At 47.1% G+C, this 21,763-nt stretch overlaps 2 protein-coding genes across 3 annotated transcripts in view; one reads left to right on the forward strand and one right to left on the reverse strand.

The window, feature by feature from the left end:
• The window catches only part of COX10 (cytochrome c oxidase assembly factor heme A:farnesyltransferase COX10), a 94,042-nt gene that overhangs the window by 26,099 nt on the left and 46,180 nt on the right, over nt 1–21,763 (forward strand). The window lies entirely within an intron of this gene.
• On the reverse strand, nt 5,150–19,095 carry LOC140686344 (uncharacterized). The gene is made up of 6 exons (XM_072940081.1): nt 19,004–19,095; nt 12,468–12,953; nt 11,765–11,835; nt 8,814–8,983; nt 6,835–7,065; nt 5,150–6,506 (listed from the first exon to the last, which is right to left on the reverse strand). The coding sequence occupies exons 1-5, from the start codon at nt 19,093–19,095 to the stop codon at nt 6,973–6,975; spliced, it is 912 nt and encodes a 303-aa protein (XP_072796182.1). The 3' UTR covers nt 5,150–6,506; nt 6,835–6,972.

Below are 21,763 nucleotides of genomic sequence, written 5' to 3' on the forward strand. Positions count from 1 at the left end.
CGGTCCCCAGTTAGGGAGCCCGCCTTCCACCGGGGAACGGCTGACGTCCTGCTGCTGAGTCCCCAAGGGGGAGGAGCCTTCGTGCGCCCAGCAATGTCGTCCGTATCTCTGGAGGGACTTGGAGGCTTTAAGGCACGTGTGCGTGGTGACAGCCAAGTGCTTGGTTAACGGTAGCTGCTGTTACTGATACAGAAGCTCGGCCTGGTTCTGGCCAGCTCTCTGAATCTGGTCGCCATCCAGTTGTCTCCGGCAGGGCTGTGATGTGGAAGAGGGGGGGGGGCGTGTGCTTACTTGCCGCAGTGTGCTGAGAGCCCTGGGTTATTCCTGCAAGCTGCAGTGCACGGGTGAGTGGATGCACGTACACATTGATTCCGAGTGCGTGACGCTGTGTGTGTGAGCCAGGCTCCGCAGATGCTGTTAGCGCTCTACCGGTTCCTCGGCATCATGGAACTGTGCAGTCAGTTCTGGGAAACCTCAGAAACAGAGCTGGAAAAGGCTGATACATCAAACAGGTAGATGTTTAACTGAGGCATAATGGAAATGATGGAAATGACACCCATAGGGGTTGTTGGAGCTGTGGTTCTTGGCTTGTGCCTCTGGGTCTCGGGTTGTGATTAACTCTGGCTCGGAGACTCAGAAGCCTGCTTCCTTCCTAGATGTCCCGCTGCCATTCCAGCCCCGCGGGAGGCAGGCTGGGTTTCTTCTCAAACTGTCTGTCTTCTCTCTCTCTCTCTTTTTAAAGTCTTCATTTATGTTTTGCCTTTCCTGGTAGCTTGTTCTCTGCTCTGAACCACAGACTCCTTCCCCCGTTGTCCAGGTTACGTTGATGCTTGGCTGGTTGGGTGATGGCACTGATGTAAAAACATCCTGTGTGGCTGATCCTGGGAGACGATCTCATAGTCCCTTTGCCTTGGCACCTGCTGTAAAGCTTTAATACATGAGAAATTTTGATGCTTTAGTATTTATACTTTAGAATTGGAGTCCTTTGATGATTCTGAATTCCACACTGAACAGCCAGACACTTGAAAGGAGCAGGAACAGGAATGAGGGCGTCGGGGGGGACAGCGGGACGGAGTTTTTGCCCCTCTGCTCTTTCTGAGACTCCTTCGTCCGCTGCTGTTCCCGCCCAGTGGGGGAGCTCCGTGCTGCTTTAGGCAAGCTATCAGACCTTCAAAATTTGTGTGTCCGTGGTAAGTAAATCCTCAAATCCACATTTTCATGACCACCCAGCACTGTTTTATCGATTTTCTAAGAAGTTTTAGAAGACACTGTTTGGCAAGAAGGGGAAATTACTTACCTGGGTGATTAATCTTAAGGCAAATTTCACTCTGGCATTTCCTTCAGATCCCATGCCAGATTTCTCCCGGAAGCAATGATCACAAGGGGAACAAAGAAATTCTAAAGGCTTTGAATGATGGAATGTAGAGATAGGATGAAACAAGGGAGAAAATTTAGTCGTTCGTAAGATTTATGTAAACTTGTGGTATCGACTATCCTCATGCTTGAAAGTGCCCCGTGCAACCTCACAGCACTGCAGTAGCGCGCAGGTTTAGCTTTTACTCCAACTGAGGCTTCTTTTATACGAGAAGGTATTTACCTGCTAGCTTATGCCAAAGAAAGCTACTGGAAAAGAAAACTGTCACTGAAATGAAAGTTCTGTGTAACATCCTAACGTTTTCATGAAAGTATCTGAGTAAAGTTAGGGTTATTTTGGTGTTGCTTTTAGCAGAAAGACGGTTGATGACCTAGAAGTTTGCTGTCATTTACATCGCTGTTGTTCGGTTAACCAGTAAGAAGGATTAACCAGTGCTGTGTCTTGCTTCCTTAAACAGCCAGCCGGAGAACGTGGATAAAGACCCCTCCCCTAAAGTTGCCACTGTCACCTCCTATTTAAAATAATGTGGGTTAAATAGAACGCTGGACATTCAGAGTATAAAAATATCTCAAGACCAGATTCTCGGTTCTTATAAAAAATATTCAGGGATTTGTAAATCAGGATATTAGTAAAGGACAGTTTTTTCTGAGCTTGGATTCCCTCCACGATTCTCACTCTTGGGTAAATGAGCGGCAAAGTAGCTTATTTAAATAAGCATGCGGTTAACCCTGAACAATTAGACAGTCCCTTAATTCAAAGCCTAACATGTTGTCACACAAGAAAAATAGTCTGTAAGTTGTTCAGCAGATCGGTATTTAGCCGTCTTAAATAGCTCTGGCTCAAGTAAAGTCAGGCTGTATTAAAAATGACCCTTTCCATAAGTACTCTGAACATTTAGGCCTCGGGACTTCGCTTTAATGCCTTTGAAAGTCAGGAAAATGTGACTGAACTAGTTCTCACTTGCACAGAATTTTGTTTATTCTGCTTCGTTCAAGTTAAAACCATCGAGGCTGGGGTTGGGGTGGGGGCGTTGACATCCCCTTGACGTTCACCTGCCTGTCAGGGAGAAACGCCGATTGCCAGCGACCGAAGAGCAAGCTGTCGTTAGGTAGTCAAAAGTGCCAGTACTGTGTGGTCATCTCTTCCTGAAAGGTATTTTCAGAAGGGATTCTGACATATTCATTGATTACCTTCGCTAGTGATAAAAAGAGCAGTGCCTGCTCTGAAGTGGCTCCCAGTCCGGGAGAGGAAGGCGGGCGCGGGGACAAGCACCGTGGAACGGCCGAGGCCGGGAGTCCGATGCCGGCAGCGCCTGAGGTGTGCCGGGGAGGGTGGGGGCTGGTCGTCTCCACCTGCGGACGTCAGGAGAGCTTCCCAGAGAGGCGACCGAGCCTCCGGAGATCAGGGGGGGTGTTTGCCAGGCAGACGTACTGGTACCAGCTGGAGAGAACATCATGCGTAAAGACACGGAGGCGGGAAAGTCTGTACACACAGGACCCGCGGACACCATAGCGCTGCAGAGGCATGAGGCACAGGCGGGGAGGACCTGTGCGGGGTCGGGCTGCAGAAGTTAGCAGGGTGGGCATCACGGGCCTGGTGCCTTGCTCAAGCACCCAGACTTACTTGCAGGCACCGGGCCGCCACCAGCAGGTGTCCGCAAAGCCGGCCCACCGTCTGTGGCTGTCCAGCGCTCTGAGGACAAAGACGAAAGTCATGGTTTCTCCTCCAGGCTCTGCATGGTCTGTTTCCTCTCCAGCCTCACCCCCTTCCACCAGCCACGTCTCAGACCATCGCATCTGTCGTGACCTCAGCTGAAATGTCGCCCTTTCAGCAGGGTCTCCTGCTGCCTGTGTTGAGCCAGGCACCGTGCTGCATGCTGGGCAGACAGAAGGTCGGTCCTCCCATGGAGTGGAAGTGGGGAAGCAAAAGGTGGGCAGTAGATATTTAAAAAGAAGATGTCAGGCAGGGATAGTCCTGCGGTGGGCCCAGAACCGGCTGGAGCAGCGGCATCGCAGCCCCGCAGGCCCTGACCCCCATCCTGGCCAGCTCTTCTTCCCTGTCACCCCGCAGCCTTCCTTCATGGTGCTTTTCCCGGTTTGTAAGTGTACGTTTGGGAGATCATTTGATTGTAAGCTCAGCGAGGGCAGGACCTCATCTGTTTATCCACAGCTCAGGGCCAGGCAGGCCGAGGGTGGTGCCCAGGCTCGCTGAGCAGACTGCCGGAGCCGGTTCTGTGCCTGCGCTGTGGCTTTGGCCAGTTGAGTTAACCTCTCAACAGAGGAGGTTGTCGAGAAAGCTCAAGGCCATACCTGGTTCTTAGAGAAGGGCCTGGTCCTTAGAAAGCATGCAATTAATGTTAATTATTTTTACTTTGTATTAATGGGAATTTATCAAATAAGAAAAGGAGATGGGGAGATTTTCTTTCTATAAAAATTGACTTAGCTGTTCTCTGCAAGCAAAGCCTAAGACAGACCAGCTCAGAAGACGAGTCAGGTCGCTAAGCTCATGAGAGCCTGCAGGGCATCATTAGGAGAGGTGTCCAGTTACAAGGCCTCGGTCACTGATGGAATGTCCTAGTGAGGAGACGAAAGGAGTGTAATGCCTGGTAGGTGTCTGACGTGGCGGAGCGGACGGACAGAGTGCCGTCCAGTAAGCCAGGGATCACAGGTGAAGGAGCAAGTCTTGGCAGAGAAATGGTAATTCAGTTCAGATTTCCTGGCAGGGAGGTGGGGGTAGGGGGTGGAGGCGTTTGCTGTGCTTTTGGTAAATCCAGGCGGGATGAACAGGGCCATCGTTCGACTGCAGGAGCAGGAGACAGGCAGGTGGAGAGCTGGTACCGGACGGCTGGCGGCGGGCATCTGGGTGAGGATGGGTGAGCTGGGGGTGGGGGCAGAGAGCAGCCTGGCCTTGAGGACGGTGGAGAGGCTGTGGTCTGCAACAGGGGTGCTGTGGACATTTTTGATGTTTTCTGGGATGGGACCATAAAGATACTGGACAGACAGGAAAAACCTGTGTCAGAGCGTTTTCTGGGATGGGACCATAAAGATACTGGACAGACAAGACAGTGTGAACTGATCAACTCGGGATAAAGCCCCAGGTTCCCTCCTCGGGGTGCAGCTCCTCCCCCGCTCACCCCAGTGCAGCCACGCCAGCCCCTGGCCACCATCCCCAGCCTGTCAGGAATGCTCCTGCCCCAGGGTCTTGGCAGCTCTCCCCCAGCATCCACGTAGCTTCATTCGAACTTGTGCTCAGAATCCCTGCTCTAAGTGAAGGGCACACCCACGCTCCACACTCCTGTCCCTAATCCTCCAATGTGGTTTCTGGTGCCTTGTCTGTTCCCCACCACCACCAGAAGGTTGGCACCGTGAGAGGAGAGCCTTGGTTTTATCTGTTACTGCTCCCAGAGTGCCGAGAAAATTGTCCCACACATAGTGGGAGCCCAGCGTACCGAGGAGCAAGTGAATAATGAAGCCACTTACTGTTTGGTGGGAGGAATGGGCCTCAATGAAGAAGTGACACAGACAGATGTAAAATTACAGCTGTGGTAAGTGGCTAGGCATTCAGGGCACACAGGGTACGCCTGACCTGTCCCCAAGGAAGGCAGGCAGGTGGGTTGACACCGGTGGATGCAAACTGGGAACCGGTGCTTGGCCCTCATCGCTCACCTTTGTCTTCCTGTGTGTTGCTTCTTCCACCTCTTAAGCTACCTGGTTCCTGGGACTATAATTACATTTGTAGAAAACAGTCTTGCTGGCAAGTGATTATAGACAAACGTCAGAAGTGAGATTTTTTTTTTTAAAAGCTGTTCCCTGATCACAGGGAATTCATCTCAGTCACCCCCAGTGGTTTGTTCCGTTTTCAGAGGCAGATGCTTTGGGCTCTCTTCCGTCTGTGTTTTGCTTGCTGTCTGGGGGCTGTGTGGCGGCCTTGGTGAACAAGGAGAGAGTGCCCTGGCCAGGCAGTGGCTGCGGTCAGCCGGCCTAGGTCAGTGCAGGACCTCTGGTTTTTAGTACACGCTAGACACTTGGATTTTCCAGTGAAATTCTCTGAGTTTTCAATGTGAAATGTTGGCTCAATTTTTTGAAGCCTTGCCTATACTGAACAGAACCTGTCAGTGGGTTGAATTTTCCTTGGGGACCCCACTTCCCAGTTCTGGCCTTTGCAATAGGACATATAATTTATATATCATCATTGACCAAACATTTTTCTTGAAGAAGAAGAAGAAGAAGAAGAAGAAGAAGAAGAAGAAGAAGAAGAAGAAGAAGAAGAAGAAGAAGGAGAAGAAGAAGGAGAAGAAGAAGGAGAAGGAGAAGGAGAAGGAGAAGGAGAAGAGGAAGGAGAAGAGGAGGAGGAGGAGGAGGAGGAAGAGGAGGAGGAAGAGGAGGAGGAAGAGGAGGAGGAAGAGGAAGAAGAAGAAGAAGAAGAAGAAGAAGAAGAAGAAGAAGAAGAAGAGGAAGAGGAAGAGGAAGAGGAAGAGGAAGAGGAAGAGGAAGAAGAAGAAGAAGAAGAAGAAGAAGAAGAAGAAGAAGAAGAAGAAAAAGAAAGAAAGATCTTTCTTCTGAAAACAGAATTCTTCACAACTAAATTGCGGGGCATACTTTTCTCTCCTCATTTTCATCGCACCAAGCGAAGTGAAGCACAGACTATCTCAGCAGCTTAGATAGAACTAAGCTGCTGGACCCGAGCGTGTGGGTTAGCGGCTGGCCTTGGATACGCGTGTCTTCTCAGGCCGTACCATGGACGCGCTCATTGGTTTTAAGTTTGGAAAAGGGAGTACGGTACTGCTTTAGCATCCAAAAGGCAAAGTCAAAGAGGGTCAGCTGAACATTGCTTCAAGAAACACCTGGAAATTTCAAATACATTTACGATTGCGTCTCCCCTGGTGGCGATGGCTCTGTGTTTCAGAAAGTGCCATTAATTGTAACAGAGGAACACACAGCCCTCTGTAAAATTTACGTCATCAAGTTTCAGCACCTTCTAAGACAACAGCGCTTCCAGCCTGCGTTTGTCCCCTGTGAGTAGCTGCTCTGGTGGGTGTTGTATCACTCCACGTGAAATGCTTCGGCTTCATTGTCTCTCATTTATGTGCAGTTGTCTGCGGTCAGTTTTCCATTTTGCAGTTGTCAAACAGCTGTCAAATTAAAAGACCAGACCCTGTGTTAATTTACATTTCGTGCCATTCCGTATTAGTGCATTTCTTGACTTAAGTGCTTAAATAGTTAACCATGTGTCTTAATCATCCTGTCCCTCCCTAGCCCATTTCTTTTCCCCCCAAATGTCCGCTCACAAATGAAGTATGGTACTCTAAATATCTTTATTATTTTCCAAGCACAGCTTTCGACAGTCAGCGTGAACTTCCAACAAAGCCGCTTGAATTAGCCTGCAGTTATTTCCACTGCTCCCTTCGCAGGGAGACTCTGGTCGGCGCAAAGCTGTCATCCTGACTTTCGCCGTCCTACCTGTTCGCTTCCCCACTCTCGTCACTTCTGTCAGGTTGGAATCTGAGTAGCAGTCGAACGGAGAATTCTTAACTTGCTTTCCCCGCGTCTGTAGAGGGTGGGGTAATGGTGAAGAACTCAGTGTCCGTTTGTAATAATTCATCGCTCAAAGAACTGTTTCTGGGCTCGCCATTGATGTCGCACTCCTGAGTGTCTCAAGCTGCCCGCAGGTGACAATGCCACTGTCATCCTCTGTAAAAGCGGGGTTAAAGGATAAGCTGAGGCAGCTTAAATTTTTCAAGAGTTTATGTATTTGAGCAAAAATCAACTCAAGTCGGCAGCACCAAACCAGGAGTGGTTGGCAAAGCACCACAGACAGGGGGCCCGCCTGCGAGCGAGGACGCGGCCTGTGGTCGGCTGCCCGGGCTGCGGTCTCTCCACCTGGAGGTGCTTGCGGGCGGAGGTGTGGGTTTGCGTGGGTAGGCTGCTCAGGCAGCAGAAGCACCCCGGTCTGGTGGGGGCCTTGCTTGCTGGATTCAGCCGAGGCCCGCCCGAGGTGTTTGAGGACTACTTCAGTTGAAAGAATTAGTCATAAGCGTGTATAATTCTCAGTTACTATATAGGAAACACCTTAAATGGATATTCTTAAGCATGGTCGGCAGAGATTGGTGTGAAAGGCGTTTCCATGTTAGTTACAGTTAACCTTTTGCCCCGGGGTCATTTTAATCACCGTTGTTTCATACAGGTTTCCTGTGAACTTACATATTAGAGCTTGATTTAACCCTTCCTGGATTTTGATACATTCTGCTTCGGCCTCGTAACTCCTCATGCATTCATGGCACCGTTTACTAGACTACACTTAACGTTTTGCTCACACCTGAATGTTCAGTAGCCTCTGAGCCTCTTTTTGGCTACAAGGGCTTATCTTATTTATCTTAATCCCTGGTGCCTGGCGCTCACTGCATGGCTGTTGAATGAATGAATGAGAAAATGAGCCCGTAGGTGACAACGTAGCCCCGTGGCCAGCGGGGCCCAAATCCGCAAGGTTGCTCTGTGCCTTTGCTGTTCTGACCTCAACTAACAGCTGTTATTTAAAAAAATGAAGTCACACTTTACAAGGTAAAGAGGATAATCCTATTGTTTGTACAAGTTGTCTTGGAAACGTATTAGTCATCTTTGAAAGGATTAGCATAAGGATTGTGATAAAACAAGTTAAATTAAACTTGAGCAATACTAAGGGAGTAGATAAAATCAAGCTTAAGTTAATGACAACATGAAAGTTATTTATAACAGCACGGTGGGTTTTTTCATACAGTACTGAATGAGATCGGGTATTAATTTCATCCTTGTCATTTGGAGGCTTTTAAAAATTATTCTTCTTTAGTTGGTATCCCAAAGTGATTTGGAGGTAATGCGATGAGTTACGTGTTCTCTGTACAACAAATAGGTATTAATGAAAATGTATTTCAGTGATGTATTTCCTCCTCAGAAGCTTCATGACCAGAGGAAAAAATTAGGATACAGAAACCCCGACTCTTCACATCTCCTCCCGCCTCCTCAACGGCCCCATTAGGACTTTTTTTTTTTTTTTTTTTTGCCGGTGGGAGGTCGTGAGGTTTATTTATTTATTTATTTTGGGTTTTCAGGGGAGGTATTTGAACCCAGGACCTCGTGCAAGCTAAGCACGCGTTCTACCACTTGAGCTGAGCCCTCCCCGCCGCCCACTAGGACTTCTGCAACGTGCTAGGCATGCAACGTCTAACTCTGAGCCTGTGGTCTTCCCCCTTAAACCTGCTCTGACTGCCTGTCTCCGTGCTGTCGATCAATCCGACAGGATGGTTGCTCAAGCCAGAGACTCTGGAGTCATCCATGGTCCCTGCTTTTCTCCCTCAGGGAGGACGTAGGTCTGCTGGAAGGATTGTGGGTTCAGTTTTGGACATGCTGAGTTGGAGGTGCCTTCGTTATAGTGCGGAGGAAGTGACAGGGAAACAGGTGGACACCTGGGTCTGGAAGTCAGCGCAGAGGAATGGTCGCAGGTGGAAGTGTGCGTGTCGTCCCTCAGAGACGGTGACTGTAGCTGTGCACTCAAGTGAGATGGGGTGGCCCAGAAGCAGCCTCATGGGGCTGCACAGCTGCATGGCTTGTGGAGGAGGTGACCTCGCAGAGGACACTAAGGAGAAAAAGAAGGAAACCAGGATATCAGGAAAGCAAAAGGGCACTGCTAAGTGCTGAAAGCTGCCAAGAGGTGACGTGGGCTGAGGGCTGAGGACTGTGGGGACGGTGATGAGACCGTCGGCGATGACTTGGGAAGAGCTGTGCTGAAGTCTGGTGGGTGGGGAAGCCGGGGACCCACCATGGGGCACAATTCCAGAGGACGTCATTCCCACGGAGGGAAGACCAGCGGTCCTCCCAGGAGCCACGGGGTGCGGGAGCGTGGGGAACTGGACTGGAGACAGGACTTCCATGGAAGGGGATGAAACGGGGCAGTGGGTGTAGGGAAGTTCACACGGAAATGGTGAGCAATGTCTGCGCTCCCCGGACTGCAGTGTCGGAGGCTCGTCCAGCTGGCCTGTCTAGTCGATGGCTCTGTCTCTGCAGCTTCGATCCTTCGAAGTGCAGTCACCAGCACGTGGAGGGTCCCGGCCTTTGTAGCACCCAGTCTCCCGCGCAGGTGGTGCATGTGTTTTCCTTCTCTGTCATCCGTCCTCACCCCGTGGGTGTCCTTTTGGCCATTTTCTTCCCTTTGTCCCTTCGCTGTGTCATCTGGGTGAGTGTGCCCTGCCCACTCTGCCCACGACGGGCGTAGTTGCCTTCAGGGTGGGTTTTGTTCCTTACCAGTTCTGGCGCTGACTTTAATTCTACGATTGCTTGTTTAAATGTGTTTGTTCATACCTTGCAGCTCTTCTTATGCCTTGTCTGCCTCAGCCAGCTGTATTTCATTTTGCCTTTGATTTTAGGCTTTATGATCTGAATTTTATTATGAATAGGAAGTCAGTGTCCATTTTAAAAATTGTGTATTTATTCCCAGGCACTTGCTAAGAACCGTGATAAGGAAGAAAGAGTAATAAACTGGAAAACTTAAGCAGAAGCAAGGTCAGTGCTTAGGGACGCATAGCTTAATGTCTGTCACCGTTGCCATGCGGCTGCAGCTCAGCCACGTAGGCTTTAAGCAGCCTGCTGGTCAGCGTGACAGTGGGAATAATCGTGAATTCCAGGAGCTGCAGCGTCCTGGTGGAGGCAGCCTGGCGTCATGGTTGAGGACACAGGCACGGGTCCCGGCTGTTGGTGGTGCTGAGACGTGGCCCAATCACTTGACCTTTCTGTGCTTTGACTTCATCTGTAGAATGGAGGTGGCAGTGATGGCGCCTTCCTGTGTCCTGTGCTGTCACTGGAGATGAGTAAACAAAGCATTACCTCTCCCACAGCCTCGTGGGAATATGAGCTCTCTACACAGGTAACTGCAGCGGAAGGTAGAAGATAACTAAGAGAAATGAAGTTGTATGGGGTATCACAGAGGAAAGATGATCTCTGGCCTCTAGAGGGGGGAGTGCGCTTTGGCCTGGGAGAGTGTGTGGGGCTGGGAGATACGGAGAAGGTGCTTCTCGTCCAGAGAAATAACCTGAGCCCAGACAGGGGAACCGGGGGCGTCCAGGCCTCGGGGGCCAGGTAGGGGAAGGAGGGACTTGGCCACAGGCTGGAGCCACACTGTGGGTGTCCTATCGCTGGGCAGAGGAGTCCAGGGGAGATAGAGTCACTGAGGTGGGAAGAACTGGAGGAAACAGGGCCTCAGAAGTGATGAGGATAATAAGGAAGAGGAAATGGATCTGAGACAAAAAGGGCCTTCATTCTGAGAATTTACTTTGAGCCACGACTTTTTAATAGACAAATGTGTCTGCCGACCTGGGTGGCAGCCGCCCCTGTGGTCAGAGTCCCCTTCCTGCTCTGGCCCCTGGGGTGACGTCACGTCACCCGCTGAACCACCTGGTGTTTCCCTCTGTGATTTTTACAGGGCCTTGGTAGCCCCCTTTTTTATAGTTTATCATAGTTTCTGTGGTTAAGTTTTTTAAAGTAGTGAAAGTCAAGAGAAGTTTAATACAATTATAAGGAAGATTCTGATGGGAGAAAATCTTTTTTCTTGTACTTTTAATTGTGAGTAAACGATTAGCAGTGCTTTATCATGAAGTTGAAGAAAAAAATTTTTTTAAGAAATGCCAAACTTCCTCTAAAATCTCTTGGAGTAGTTAATTCCCCCTTTTGCTAGATGGAAATTTCAGAAACGTTAAAATTACAAGTGAAGCAAAGGTAGTTGCCTGCAGATGGTTCTTACACATGCTCCTTCCCGCCCAGGCTCCGGCGTGGTTACAGCGCCGTCAATTTGTTACTTGCTGGTCCGAGGACAGTGGGCCACGTCAGTGGGGCATCGACCAGCTTGCTGACATCCTCCTCTTTGGGTGGTTTTTCTTTCTGTAGACATTTTCTGTTGGCCCTTGTCCACTTCGGTGTGGGAGGGATGGGCTAAGGTGGTCTGCTTTCATGAGAAGAGGCCTGCTTTTATGAGAATCTGTGGGTATCCTTGAACTGTTAGGAAGACTGACGCCCCAGTGGATAGGAACCTCACCATCATCAGAGTCGTACACGCAGGGCTAGAATTTGCCTGCTCGAGGCTGCACACGTGAGTCTCTCCGTTCAGATGTGCTCCCGAGAATCTTTTCCGGCTTCTGGCTAACCTGCTGCTGGGTTGATTCTGTTGGCTTGTTTCCTTCCTCCGCTGGAACAGTCTTAACGCAGTGTTAACACCTGAGGCAAGGAGGCACTCGAATTCTCCCCCTGCACGCTGCCCAGGCTTCCCTCCACCCCTGAGTTCTTGTCTCCTGGTTCCTAGTCCTATGGGTTATCCTTTGAATAAACATATATCCAAATAGATATTAAATACATATTTTTAAACGTGTACCTTTTGCTTTGCTTGTGGCATGTGAGGCCTCCAGGTGACTCACTGCTTCCTCCGTCTCTGGCTCCGTCACTCTACAAATAACCATAATCATCGTGAAGGCTGACAGCAGCATCACTGCAGGTCCCAGGCCCGTTAGCGCATCATCTGATTTTGTCTTGGTAGCAACCCTGGAAGCCGGGTCTTGTTTTCACCGTCGGACAGATGAGGAAATGGACGCTCAGAGCAGTGAAGTGATTTGCCTCAGGTCCTTGGCCGAATGGCAGCGCTGGAAGGCGTTCCAGTTTTATCTGGCCCCAGAGCCCTTTCTCTCTCGACTCGGCCTTAGCACCTGGCTTCTGACCTGGCCTTGGCCAAACACCGGCGCCCAGCGCCCCGCTCCCAGGCGCCCGTCCCCCTCCCAGCAGCCGCAGAGCCGTGGGTCTGGCCTGCGGCTGCGCGAGTGCCGCGTGGTGACTTCAGCCCTGCGGTGCCGCTGGCGCCGGCTTCTCACCCCCGCCACCCCCGCCCCGTGTAGCCCGACCCCAGCCCTGGTTGCTGGCAGTGACTGGGGAAGGAAAACGCCCCTGGCCGACTGAAGGAAGTCCTGCCAGGCGGCGGCGCTGCGACAGCTCGCGGCCTCGCGGGCGCCACGGAAGCCCAGTGAGCGCTGGCCAGCCCGCTGGCCAGGACGCCGTTGCTTCAGCCACCCACGTTCAGTTAGTACCTTTCCCACGTCTGCAGCGGCCGGAAACCAGCTGACTCCTGCCGAACCGTAAGAAGCGAGGAAGCATCTCCAGTGCCGCCTTTGGGGAGTCGCCTCTCCGTGAAGGGGCCGGCGTGCGGGGGCGGCCACCGCAGAAGGGGCTGGAGAGCAGAGGCCGCGGCCTGGGCCCTGGGAGGATGTGCCGCCGGGCGGGCGCGGAGGGAGGGCTGGCGCCGGAGCGGGCCCGGGCACTTCGCGGCCGGCGTACGGAGCCACTTCCTGGGCCGGGTCCTTGATCCCCCCGCGGCTCTCTGAGGCCCCTGGCTGCGCACCGCTCCGGGAACTGAGGCTTGGAGGTGCACTCGCCTTGCCTTAGGTGCCTTGGGTGCCGGAGCGCACTCGGGAGGCCAGCCGCTTCTGTCTGGGGACCTACCGTACCAGCCGTGAGCCCGCTCGCGCGGTGAGCGCCTGACGTGGGGAAGCCGCTGCTTGCGAGTCTTCCTGAAGCTGCAGACCCACAGTCCGTCGTAAGGAATCTGGATCCCAAATCATAAACCTCTTCTCAGCAGCACTCACTCAGTAATTGTCTGAGGACTCCTTGAATAGAACGGACACACAGGTGGTACCCCTGATGCGCGAGCTGTGAAAATTAAAGCTTTTTTCAGAACCAGAGTTTTTTCCCCCCAGTATGGATAACGTAGCCCAGAGCTTGATGGAAACATACGAAACTAATTTGTCTGATTAAAAAAAATTTATACAAATCATAAAATTAGGAAGGCAGTTTGTAACGGAAGGCATTAAGTAGAGACTGTAAATGTGAGTTCTGTGGTCTGTTTGGTATCACATTGTAAGGTAAATAGTATATCCAAGGAAACTGTGAAATCGAGGAATAAGTCCACTCTCCCCCGGTCCGGGAACGTGAGCTGGTGGGAGCCAGGGCCTTCTGGGCGGGGAGCAGTGTCTCTGCTCACGGGGGGCCGGTGGGGGGGCCGGTTGCTGCCAGCCTGGGAGCGACAGGTGCCTGCAATTTGTGTTCAGAGCCGCTTAAGTATCTTTAATCAGAGTCCGTTTTTAAGTCAAACCATATGATGTTCAGACACGGACTGGTCTCCTTCCAGTATCAAGTGCTCTCCGCCTTTCTCAGGGCCTGCATTAGTAGTACCCAGCTGTGAAACCAGGCTTGCCTTGTGTCACTTAAAGGCAGATAAAATGTTTACACCAGTTACCGTGGATTGCACGGGGTGAGTTCACGTCCGTCTCTCCTGTCACCGTGACAGTGGGTCTCTAAAGAATAAATCAGGTGCCTGATTCTTGTCTTCTGCTCAGTTCAGCTATAGCTAGGTTAGTTGTGGCTTCAACTTTGCAGGCTGACCACTCTGTTAGATTAGTACAGCTCTGCCTTAGTGATAGAAAGAACACATCATCTCTTTAACTTGGCAAAAAAAAAATTGTAAATTGTGAGCAGCCACTTTAGAGAGACTTGTATTTAGCGTTTGTTACACTTTATGGCCCTTTTGTTGAAGGTAGAGAAGTAGAGGGTAGTTTCAGGGATGTAGAACCGTGCCCCAAGAATATTCCACGAGAACTTTCACATTGGTTTTGTTTGTTTTCCCCCTAATTTCCATTAATGTAGAATAAAGAAGGTAAGATTCTTGTAGGACAACCCAAAGTTGATGATGTTTTTCTTTCTCGGTTCTGAATATGAGTGGGGCGTGCGGCTGTAGCCCACTGTCCTTGGCGGTGCACGTGTAATTTGTTAAGGGGCTCCTTGATGATGAGGACGGTGTATTCCTTTCATAAACCCCGGTTCTTAAATGATGAGTTGTGGGAATTGGGTAGAGAAGGGAGGAATGGCCTGTTGCGTTCTTGCTGTCAACGGTCTGGGGCAGAGACCCCTGGTGCTCCCCCACACCCTCTGTGCTCCGTTTCCTTTATCTGTCAGGATGGGGAGTCTCTCCCACCCTGAGGAGGCTTGTGAGGGTTGGGTGTTTTCACGCGTGTGGAGGTGGCAAACGCTGGGGATTATTTGTTTACTGTTGATTCAGGACTGATTTATAAGTTACACCGCAAATGTTCCCCGATTTTAGAAGTGTTCCTTTTTGTGTAAAATTATTTAAGTCTCATTTTTTTTTCCCATTGCATGATCGGTTTTCACTTTGGTTTGAAATCCAATAGAAAATGGCCAGTAAAAGCAGGTGACAAATTGATTTATGAGACGCCGGTTGAGTTTTCTCCCCCCTGAAATGTGAACAATGAAATGTGAACTTCATCTTTAAATGTATTTACACAGGTTGTCACTGATGAATGCACATCGGTAAAATAAGTACAGGAATGTTTTTATCCTGTCACCTCCAGTTGAAACGTTTCACGGAGGCTGTAGTTTTCAACGTGCTCTGAAAAGAGAATGCTCCGCTCCTACAGCTGATGGGAGGTGACAGCATGCCCTTCTTGGACCACATTGTCATCATATTAATAAAAATGTAGTAAAGCCCGGAAGCCGTCTAGAATGGGATTTTAGGTGCTATTTGTAACTTTTGGAGCGTTAAAGCCGTTCTCGGCTGCATCAGCCTTGTACCAAGGAGGTTCATTGCCATTGAACGGAAAACATTTGGGCTATTGAAAAACAAAATTTTCCTTCAATACTGGAAACCACACTGTAAAATTTAAAACATACTCAGAGGCCAGTATTCAGAGCCAGACGATGAAATGCAGCTCTTTCAGGAGGCAAATGAATCTGAGACCCGATTCCAGAGGGAAACGCTCGTGAGTTTAAAGAACTAAGCCAGGCCCCCTGCAAGTGCTAGCAGCCGAGGCCTGTGCGGGTCCACCTCTATTGTGCATCCTCTGAGAAGACTGCACAGCGAATGTTCTGGGCACTCGAAGCATCCAGTTCACTTTCGGTCTCTAACATACACGTCAGTACTTAAGTCGGGTAGACAGCAGCACTAATCATATTAAGCACAGTGTCTGAGCTCGCGGGGAATGCATAATTAACGCGTTGTCTTCGAGGACCTCGTAGCCCGGCCAAGGGCAAGAGCTCCACGCACAGCTTGTCCCATGCGCGCGGAGGAGGGCTCCCCCTCGGTGCCGCCTGCCCCACCACCGCGACTCTGCTCACTAAATCTCCTTCGTTACACCTCTAATACGAGCCAAAGCCATCAGACAACCTCCATTAAAGTGTTTGCCACGGAGAACTCTCTCTGGGGTAGTAAATGCTAATTCAGTGTCAATTAGAAAAATGCTTCTAACAAAACACTGCGATTACTAAGGGGTACTTGTGTTGATTCATGGCTGGGATTTTTTTTCCCCCTAATTCCTTATAAGGACGCAGCTTTCATTACTTTCTATTTATTATTTTAAATATGTTTAGCTTGAAGGCACTTTACCATTTCATCTTTATTTTAAAATGTAGCCAAATGTTTACTTCTCCATCAATATCCATTTAAACTTAAGCCATTTCGGTCTCACTAATTTAAATTCCTTTAGTCAAACCATTGAATAAAGGGTTCAGTATAAACTCTTGAATTACTGCATTCAAACACACTTTTAAAAGTTTTTGATTTCTGTAATCCTCTCCTTAGTTTTGAAGATGTATGATGTGTATTTTAAAAATAAACCCAGCTTTAATAAACATCCTGTTACCACAGCTAATTAACTGAAAAGTAACTCTTTTCTCTTTGCAACTTCTATATAGATGTGTTTAAACTTTAATATAGTATTCTATACTTTCATTGGTATACATGTTTTAAGCCATTTTTATTGAACTATGTGTGTTAAATGGTGATGGTGGTCACAGTTCTGTTTTTCTTATTATTTTGATGAAAATCATCTTTGTTAAGCTCACTGATATGACGGTGCTTGTTGGAGGGGCTCTTATAGGGTGGGGGCGTGCAGTGGGGTGTAATTCGATGGGGTGAACTTGGTAATGTTCCTTTGGTACCTTGGTGTGTAATTTAATTCTCTCAAGCTCTTGCAGGATTAAAATCTATGTATTTTTTGCTCTATATAATGTTTTAGTAGTTTAAAATTATGAGGAAATATTTACTCCAAGTATTAATCAGTGCAAGCATTAGTGAAATACGTTAAATCATATTGATTTGGGCTCTGACTTGTTTTTAACTTCAGAAGAAATAGATGATCAATAACTATAATTCATCTTTCCTTGAATAATAGGATCATATATTTGGTGCAAAGGATGGGAAGTCCCAGGCTTCATACTTAAATTTTTGAAATATAATCTTGAAAGAAAATAGTTGAATTTAACCAAGACTGGTATAATTTTTGAATTAACTTTGGCTCTTTTAAAGAGCGTTAGTTTTAAGGTAGATGATGGAGCAATGTGTAAATTTAAGCTATTTGCTTTCTTTACTAAACCAGCTTCTCTACTGAAGGTGCATGTTTTTATAAATTGAATGTCTTGAATAGATTATTTTTGAAGAATATTTTTTCTGTATCCACTTTCCTGGTGCCACCACCACGTAAAGTTATACCACTGAGACATTCTGATGGGCCGGCGACAGCCCCACCATATTTCAGCTGTTTGTTATTCTTACTTCGGTTTTCTCATATATTTGCGTACTAGTGGCGAGGAAGGAGAGGTAAGACATACTCTGTTGTCAAGCCTTAACATTAATAAATAAAAATAAGCTATAGTCAGTTTAAATTTTCCGCACCCAGAGAAAGTTTTTAGATTACTGAACAAAAATTCAGATGCAGTAAATGCATTCTGCTTATTATATTTACATAGGTCAAAACTAAGAAATAGTCATTTGAGCCAGTGAGTTCTATAAGATAAAAATTTTACATATGTGTGTGAGTGTCCTGCATTAAGAATTTACACATTTTGTCCTAGGATTGAATTAAAATATGGATATTGTTACTGTTAGTCTATATTTAAAAATTAAAGGTTTTTTTTTTTTTTTTTTGCACACTTAGATTCTGTTCTATTAATTACATGCTACTGAGAAGTTACTATTTGGCCCTGAAGTACTAAAACAGTCTGGTAATATAGCCACATCAAAGTTAGCACCACCTTCAGAAGTGTTTTTAATTTTTTTCAAAAGTTGCATTTTTTTTTAAGTTGCGTTTTTAATAGTAATTTGAATCTTTGTGCATGTGTGTGTGTTTGTGTGTGTGTGGTTTTTAAATTATAGCATGGAACCTTGAAGCCCTAACCAGTGCTTCAAATTTGTTGCAGATGCTGTGTATAAATCTGATTTATCTCTCTTTTTTTCTTTTTACAGTGTAGACATTTTATGTTTAATTTTACTCTTTTTGGTACCTCTAATAGTTTAATAAGCAATTTCACTGAACTGAATTCTTAGTTAAAGAAAAAAAAAGGATATGAAAACAAACTACCATATGCTCATAAGTAGATTTTAAGACACGAAAGGATAATAGAATTTATGTTTTTATCTACATTTTAATGCTACAATTTCAAGCAATTGCATTTTCAGCCATCTTTTTTTAGCTTGTCATACACTTATGAGATAAAAATGTTAGCTCTGAACATTAGAAGGAAACGCTTATTTGACAAAAATCTATTCCTGCAGTCATTAATAAAAAACACTAAATATCAGATATCTTTTTTCAGTTATGACCTGATTATAATACTCCTGTTCTTATGCTATTTTATATTTCTAGACAGAAAGTAATGATTCACAAATATTCTTTTGGTCAGAATAAACCATCAAAATTGAGTGACTTATGACACAAATTATCTGAAATTCTTGAAATAAGGTGTGCATATTGTAAGGGATTCTCTGATTTTTTTGCATGCATGAATTCTGGTAAAAATGCTTTCACCTCAGATATTTAATTGAATAAAAAGGTTACTGGAGGCGGGGAGCAGGGGCTTTGAGGGGGAGTGAAGGACATCACGGATGGATTTATGGTTGTACAGCTGGACTGAGTTACAGCAGGAACACAGAACCTAAACAAAGCGTCCAACTTTAACAAGAGCGTGTCTCAAGGTACAGTTCTAAAATCTGTATTTCTACATTTATTTCTCTTAAACACCCGTTTTGCATTAGTAAAAATAAATCTTTTTCTTTAGATTTAAGATACAGCCAGGTACATTATGCTTCAGTTTTCCTTTGCAGAAATGAAATTTCTTCCCCTTGATGAAACAGTACTTAATATTTCTACATCAGTGTATAAATAATGGAACCTTTCCTCAGCTGACGAGCCCCTTGCCATTAAGAACTATTTACTCAAGTTCTCAGTTTCTCCTACCTGAATTCCATTGTTTGATTTCCAGTTATACACACGCCGTCTGAATCAGCTTAAGACTTCCTGTGGTATTTACGTCTTTTGTAATCTTTACCAGGATCTCGCTCTCAGTGCTTATGTGGTAGAGCTATTTTTATTTAGGCTTATCTGAGCAAACCAGGCCTTTCAGCCTTCTCTATTTGTTTGCCTTTACTCTGTGTCCTTAAGGCCCCTTGAGAACACTCCTCATAATCACTCAAATCGTTTTCTTCATTGCACTGTAAGCCACGTGTCCCGTTAGCAAAAGAAGTGAAGATGTGGGCTGTTTGTGCTCAACAAAAACAGACCTCTTTCCTTGAAAGCGTGCCTGCAGAGAAGTCAGCTTCTGCAGGGCTGTGACAGCAAAGGAACCGGGAGGCTGGGGGAAACACAGGCGCATACGGTCAGCGGTTTGGTTTTTTATTCATTAAAGAGTAAAGATTGCCAGCCTCCTTCTCCTTTTTCAGCCTGGGGATCAACTTGTCTAGGAAACACTATAGTCACATATTAAGGAGGCCAGATAAGTTAGCTTGCAATGCTCCTTAGTCCCAGGTGTGTGCACCTGTGAGCCCAGTGTCTTCTCACATCTCTTCTCCTGGGAGGATGGAGGGGACGTGCTGAAGTCAGCCACCGCCAGGCTGGCGTTTCAGCAAAAGTCACGACAGTGAAGTGCTTTGGACATAAATGGGGAGTTTTCGGCCCCCAATTAAATTACACGGAAGAAGTAAGTACCCTGTGGGTGAATGTACTGGGCCTCCATCAGGATAATTCTAGGAAAACATTGCTCTTGTGTTTGTCAAGAATTTGTACAAGTAGAGACACTAGATATGTTACTGTTACTGAATGATTTTGCCTCTTTAAGATAAAATCTGAGTAGTGTCCATCAATGATAGGAGGGTTCAAAGCCCAATCACTGTCTCTGTAATGAGCAACTTGTTTGTAACAGACAGAGGTCCATGCAGTAACAGTGCTGGTGAAAAGGACAAGGTTGGGAGCAGAGCAGGGCCAGAGCCAGATTCTAGCTCCACTTGCGAGGTGTGTTTCCGCCACTGCTCAGTCTCCCTGAGCCTCCGCCTTCTTACCTTGCAGTCGAGGCCTGGAGCACCTGCCCTGTAGGGCTTTGTTCTAAGGATGCAGTGAGGTCTACTAGTTTCAGAACTTGCCCCTGTGTCCTCTCCCTGTCACATGTTTGCCTCCTGGCCTTCCTCTCCACCCTCCACAGCCACCTTCATCTTCGCTCCCCACTCCCTCTCCTTTGCTGTCTTTCTGTCCTCCTCACCCCCATCCTTCCCTCCTCCCTTGCTCCTCTTCCCCATCATACCCTGTGAGACCTTTCAGAAACCTTCTGGGAACCTTGCGGCTCTTCAAACAGCGTCTGAAAGCCCTGAATTAGTCTGTGTTTGAGAAGCGCTCACACAGTGGCTGGTCTGTGGTTGTGTCCTCAGTGACTAGTGGTTCCGCCAGATCAGGAACCTAGCTCCGTACCGGATCCCCGGCAGCACATAATAGGTGCTTAATAAAATTCTTCTCAGATGAATGAATGGCTGAATTTTCATTGTGACGTATACTTTGGATATGTTAAGTCATTGAAAGGAATGGTCAACTGGTCATTGATTTCTAGACACCTTACAAGGGCAGTTAATTGAAGAGAAAGTTGAAGGGCATTTCTGAGTAGTTACTCTGTACTTTACAAGAATAACAACAAAAGCCACTTGAGAAAAACTAAAAGGAGACTATTTAAATACATTTTGATTTGTCTCTTGACAGAAGTACTCTGCAGCCATTACACATGGTGAGGTAGATCTGTGTGTGTGTGTGTGTGTGTGCATTTTACATATATGTGTGCGTATGTATGTATAGTAACACAAATGGTGTTCAGTCTATTGTTAAGTGAAAGAGCGTGTTACAAAGCAACATACAGAGATATAGATAAAAATATATTAACTTCTTATATATGACTATCAGCATGACTTATCTTTTAATTTTTCTTTATTTTTCTATTTTTTTTCTGATTTTATAATTAGAAAACAAAGTGTGAAACTTCCGTAAAGCCTGAGAAAACTGCACAGAATTTGCCTGTTGTTAGAGGTGTTATGAATACTCCCATCTGGCTTCAGATGGTCATTTAAGTCTTAATTACAGCCCCTAATTAAACATGCTCTTCAGTCTAAACATTCTGTTTCTGAAATTTTCTTGGTGCTTTAAATTTTTGGATATTTTCTTCACGACCACTAGACCATCTCCCAGCATCATCCAGTAAGTAAAAGCGATAAGGGTGCAAACTGCAGGCACAGGCTTTCCTCCCCAGTTTCCCTCATCACTAGTACCTACGCTTTCAATTTTACACTGTCTACTCATTTTGTAAGTAGAGAAGAGTCAATAAAATATTTTAAAAATGTCACTAATACTATTGTTGAGACAGAAATAACAGTGCTTCTAAACTCAAATGTGAGAAAGTAGAAACCCACACTTCGTAATAGGTCAGATTTCTTCTTTGTCAGCTGATGTGCAGAAGTGGGAACTTGGGTCGCAGAAGACCACCGTAGGGGCATTTAGCATGTACCATGTACAAGAAGGCGCACACAGGAGTTGAAGACTGTATGACACCAGAAGAATGAGTTCTCAGGACCCATTCTAACATCCCTCCGGTACAGCCAAGTGGTCCACTTTGAACATGGGGATAGAAACCTACACGCAGTGCTGCTAGTCAGCAGATCCTGGTTGTCAGACTGTGGGGCCGCCTGGCAGCCCCCCTCCCCTGCACTCCCTGGACTCCCTGAGTAGTGGTGATAGCAGGGGTGATACCAGTGTCCCCAGGACTGGCCCCAGACCCAGGCTGTGCTGGGTGTTAAATATTTTGAATTGCCTCTGTTGTGTATCACTTACATGTTGTGGTTCAAAAGTTTGCACCAACAGTCTTTTTAGCAAAAAGGCCCTCAGTTTTAAGCAACTGAATCTTAGCCCAAGAGAATATCTCGAAGCAGCTAAACAGGAGGTGATACGCAGAGATGAAAAGTAGCACGGACCGCCCCATCTCATTTTACCTAAGGTTGTGTATTAAAAATGTG

Source organism: Vicugna pacos, chromosome 16, assembly GCF_048564905.1.
Source record: "Vicugna pacos chromosome 16, VicPac4, whole genome shotgun sequence".
Lineage (NCBI taxonomy): Eukaryota > Metazoa > Chordata > Mammalia > Artiodactyla > Camelidae > Vicugna > Vicugna pacos.

Coding starts and splice junctions, on each gene's coding strand:
- LOC140686344 (XM_072940081.1), bottom strand. CDS start 19,095: ATGCGCCTGTGTTTCCCCCAGCCTCCCGGTTCCTTTGCTGTCACAGCC. Junction 8,984..11,764: donor TGCCACAAGCAAAGCAAAAG/GTACACGTTTAA, acceptor TTTTCTCCTTAG/TGTCCTCTGCGAGGTCACCT. Junction 7,066..8,813: donor GCGCTGACTTCCAGACCCAG/GTGTCCACCTGT, acceptor CCGCTTTTACAG/AGGATGACAGTGGCATTGTC.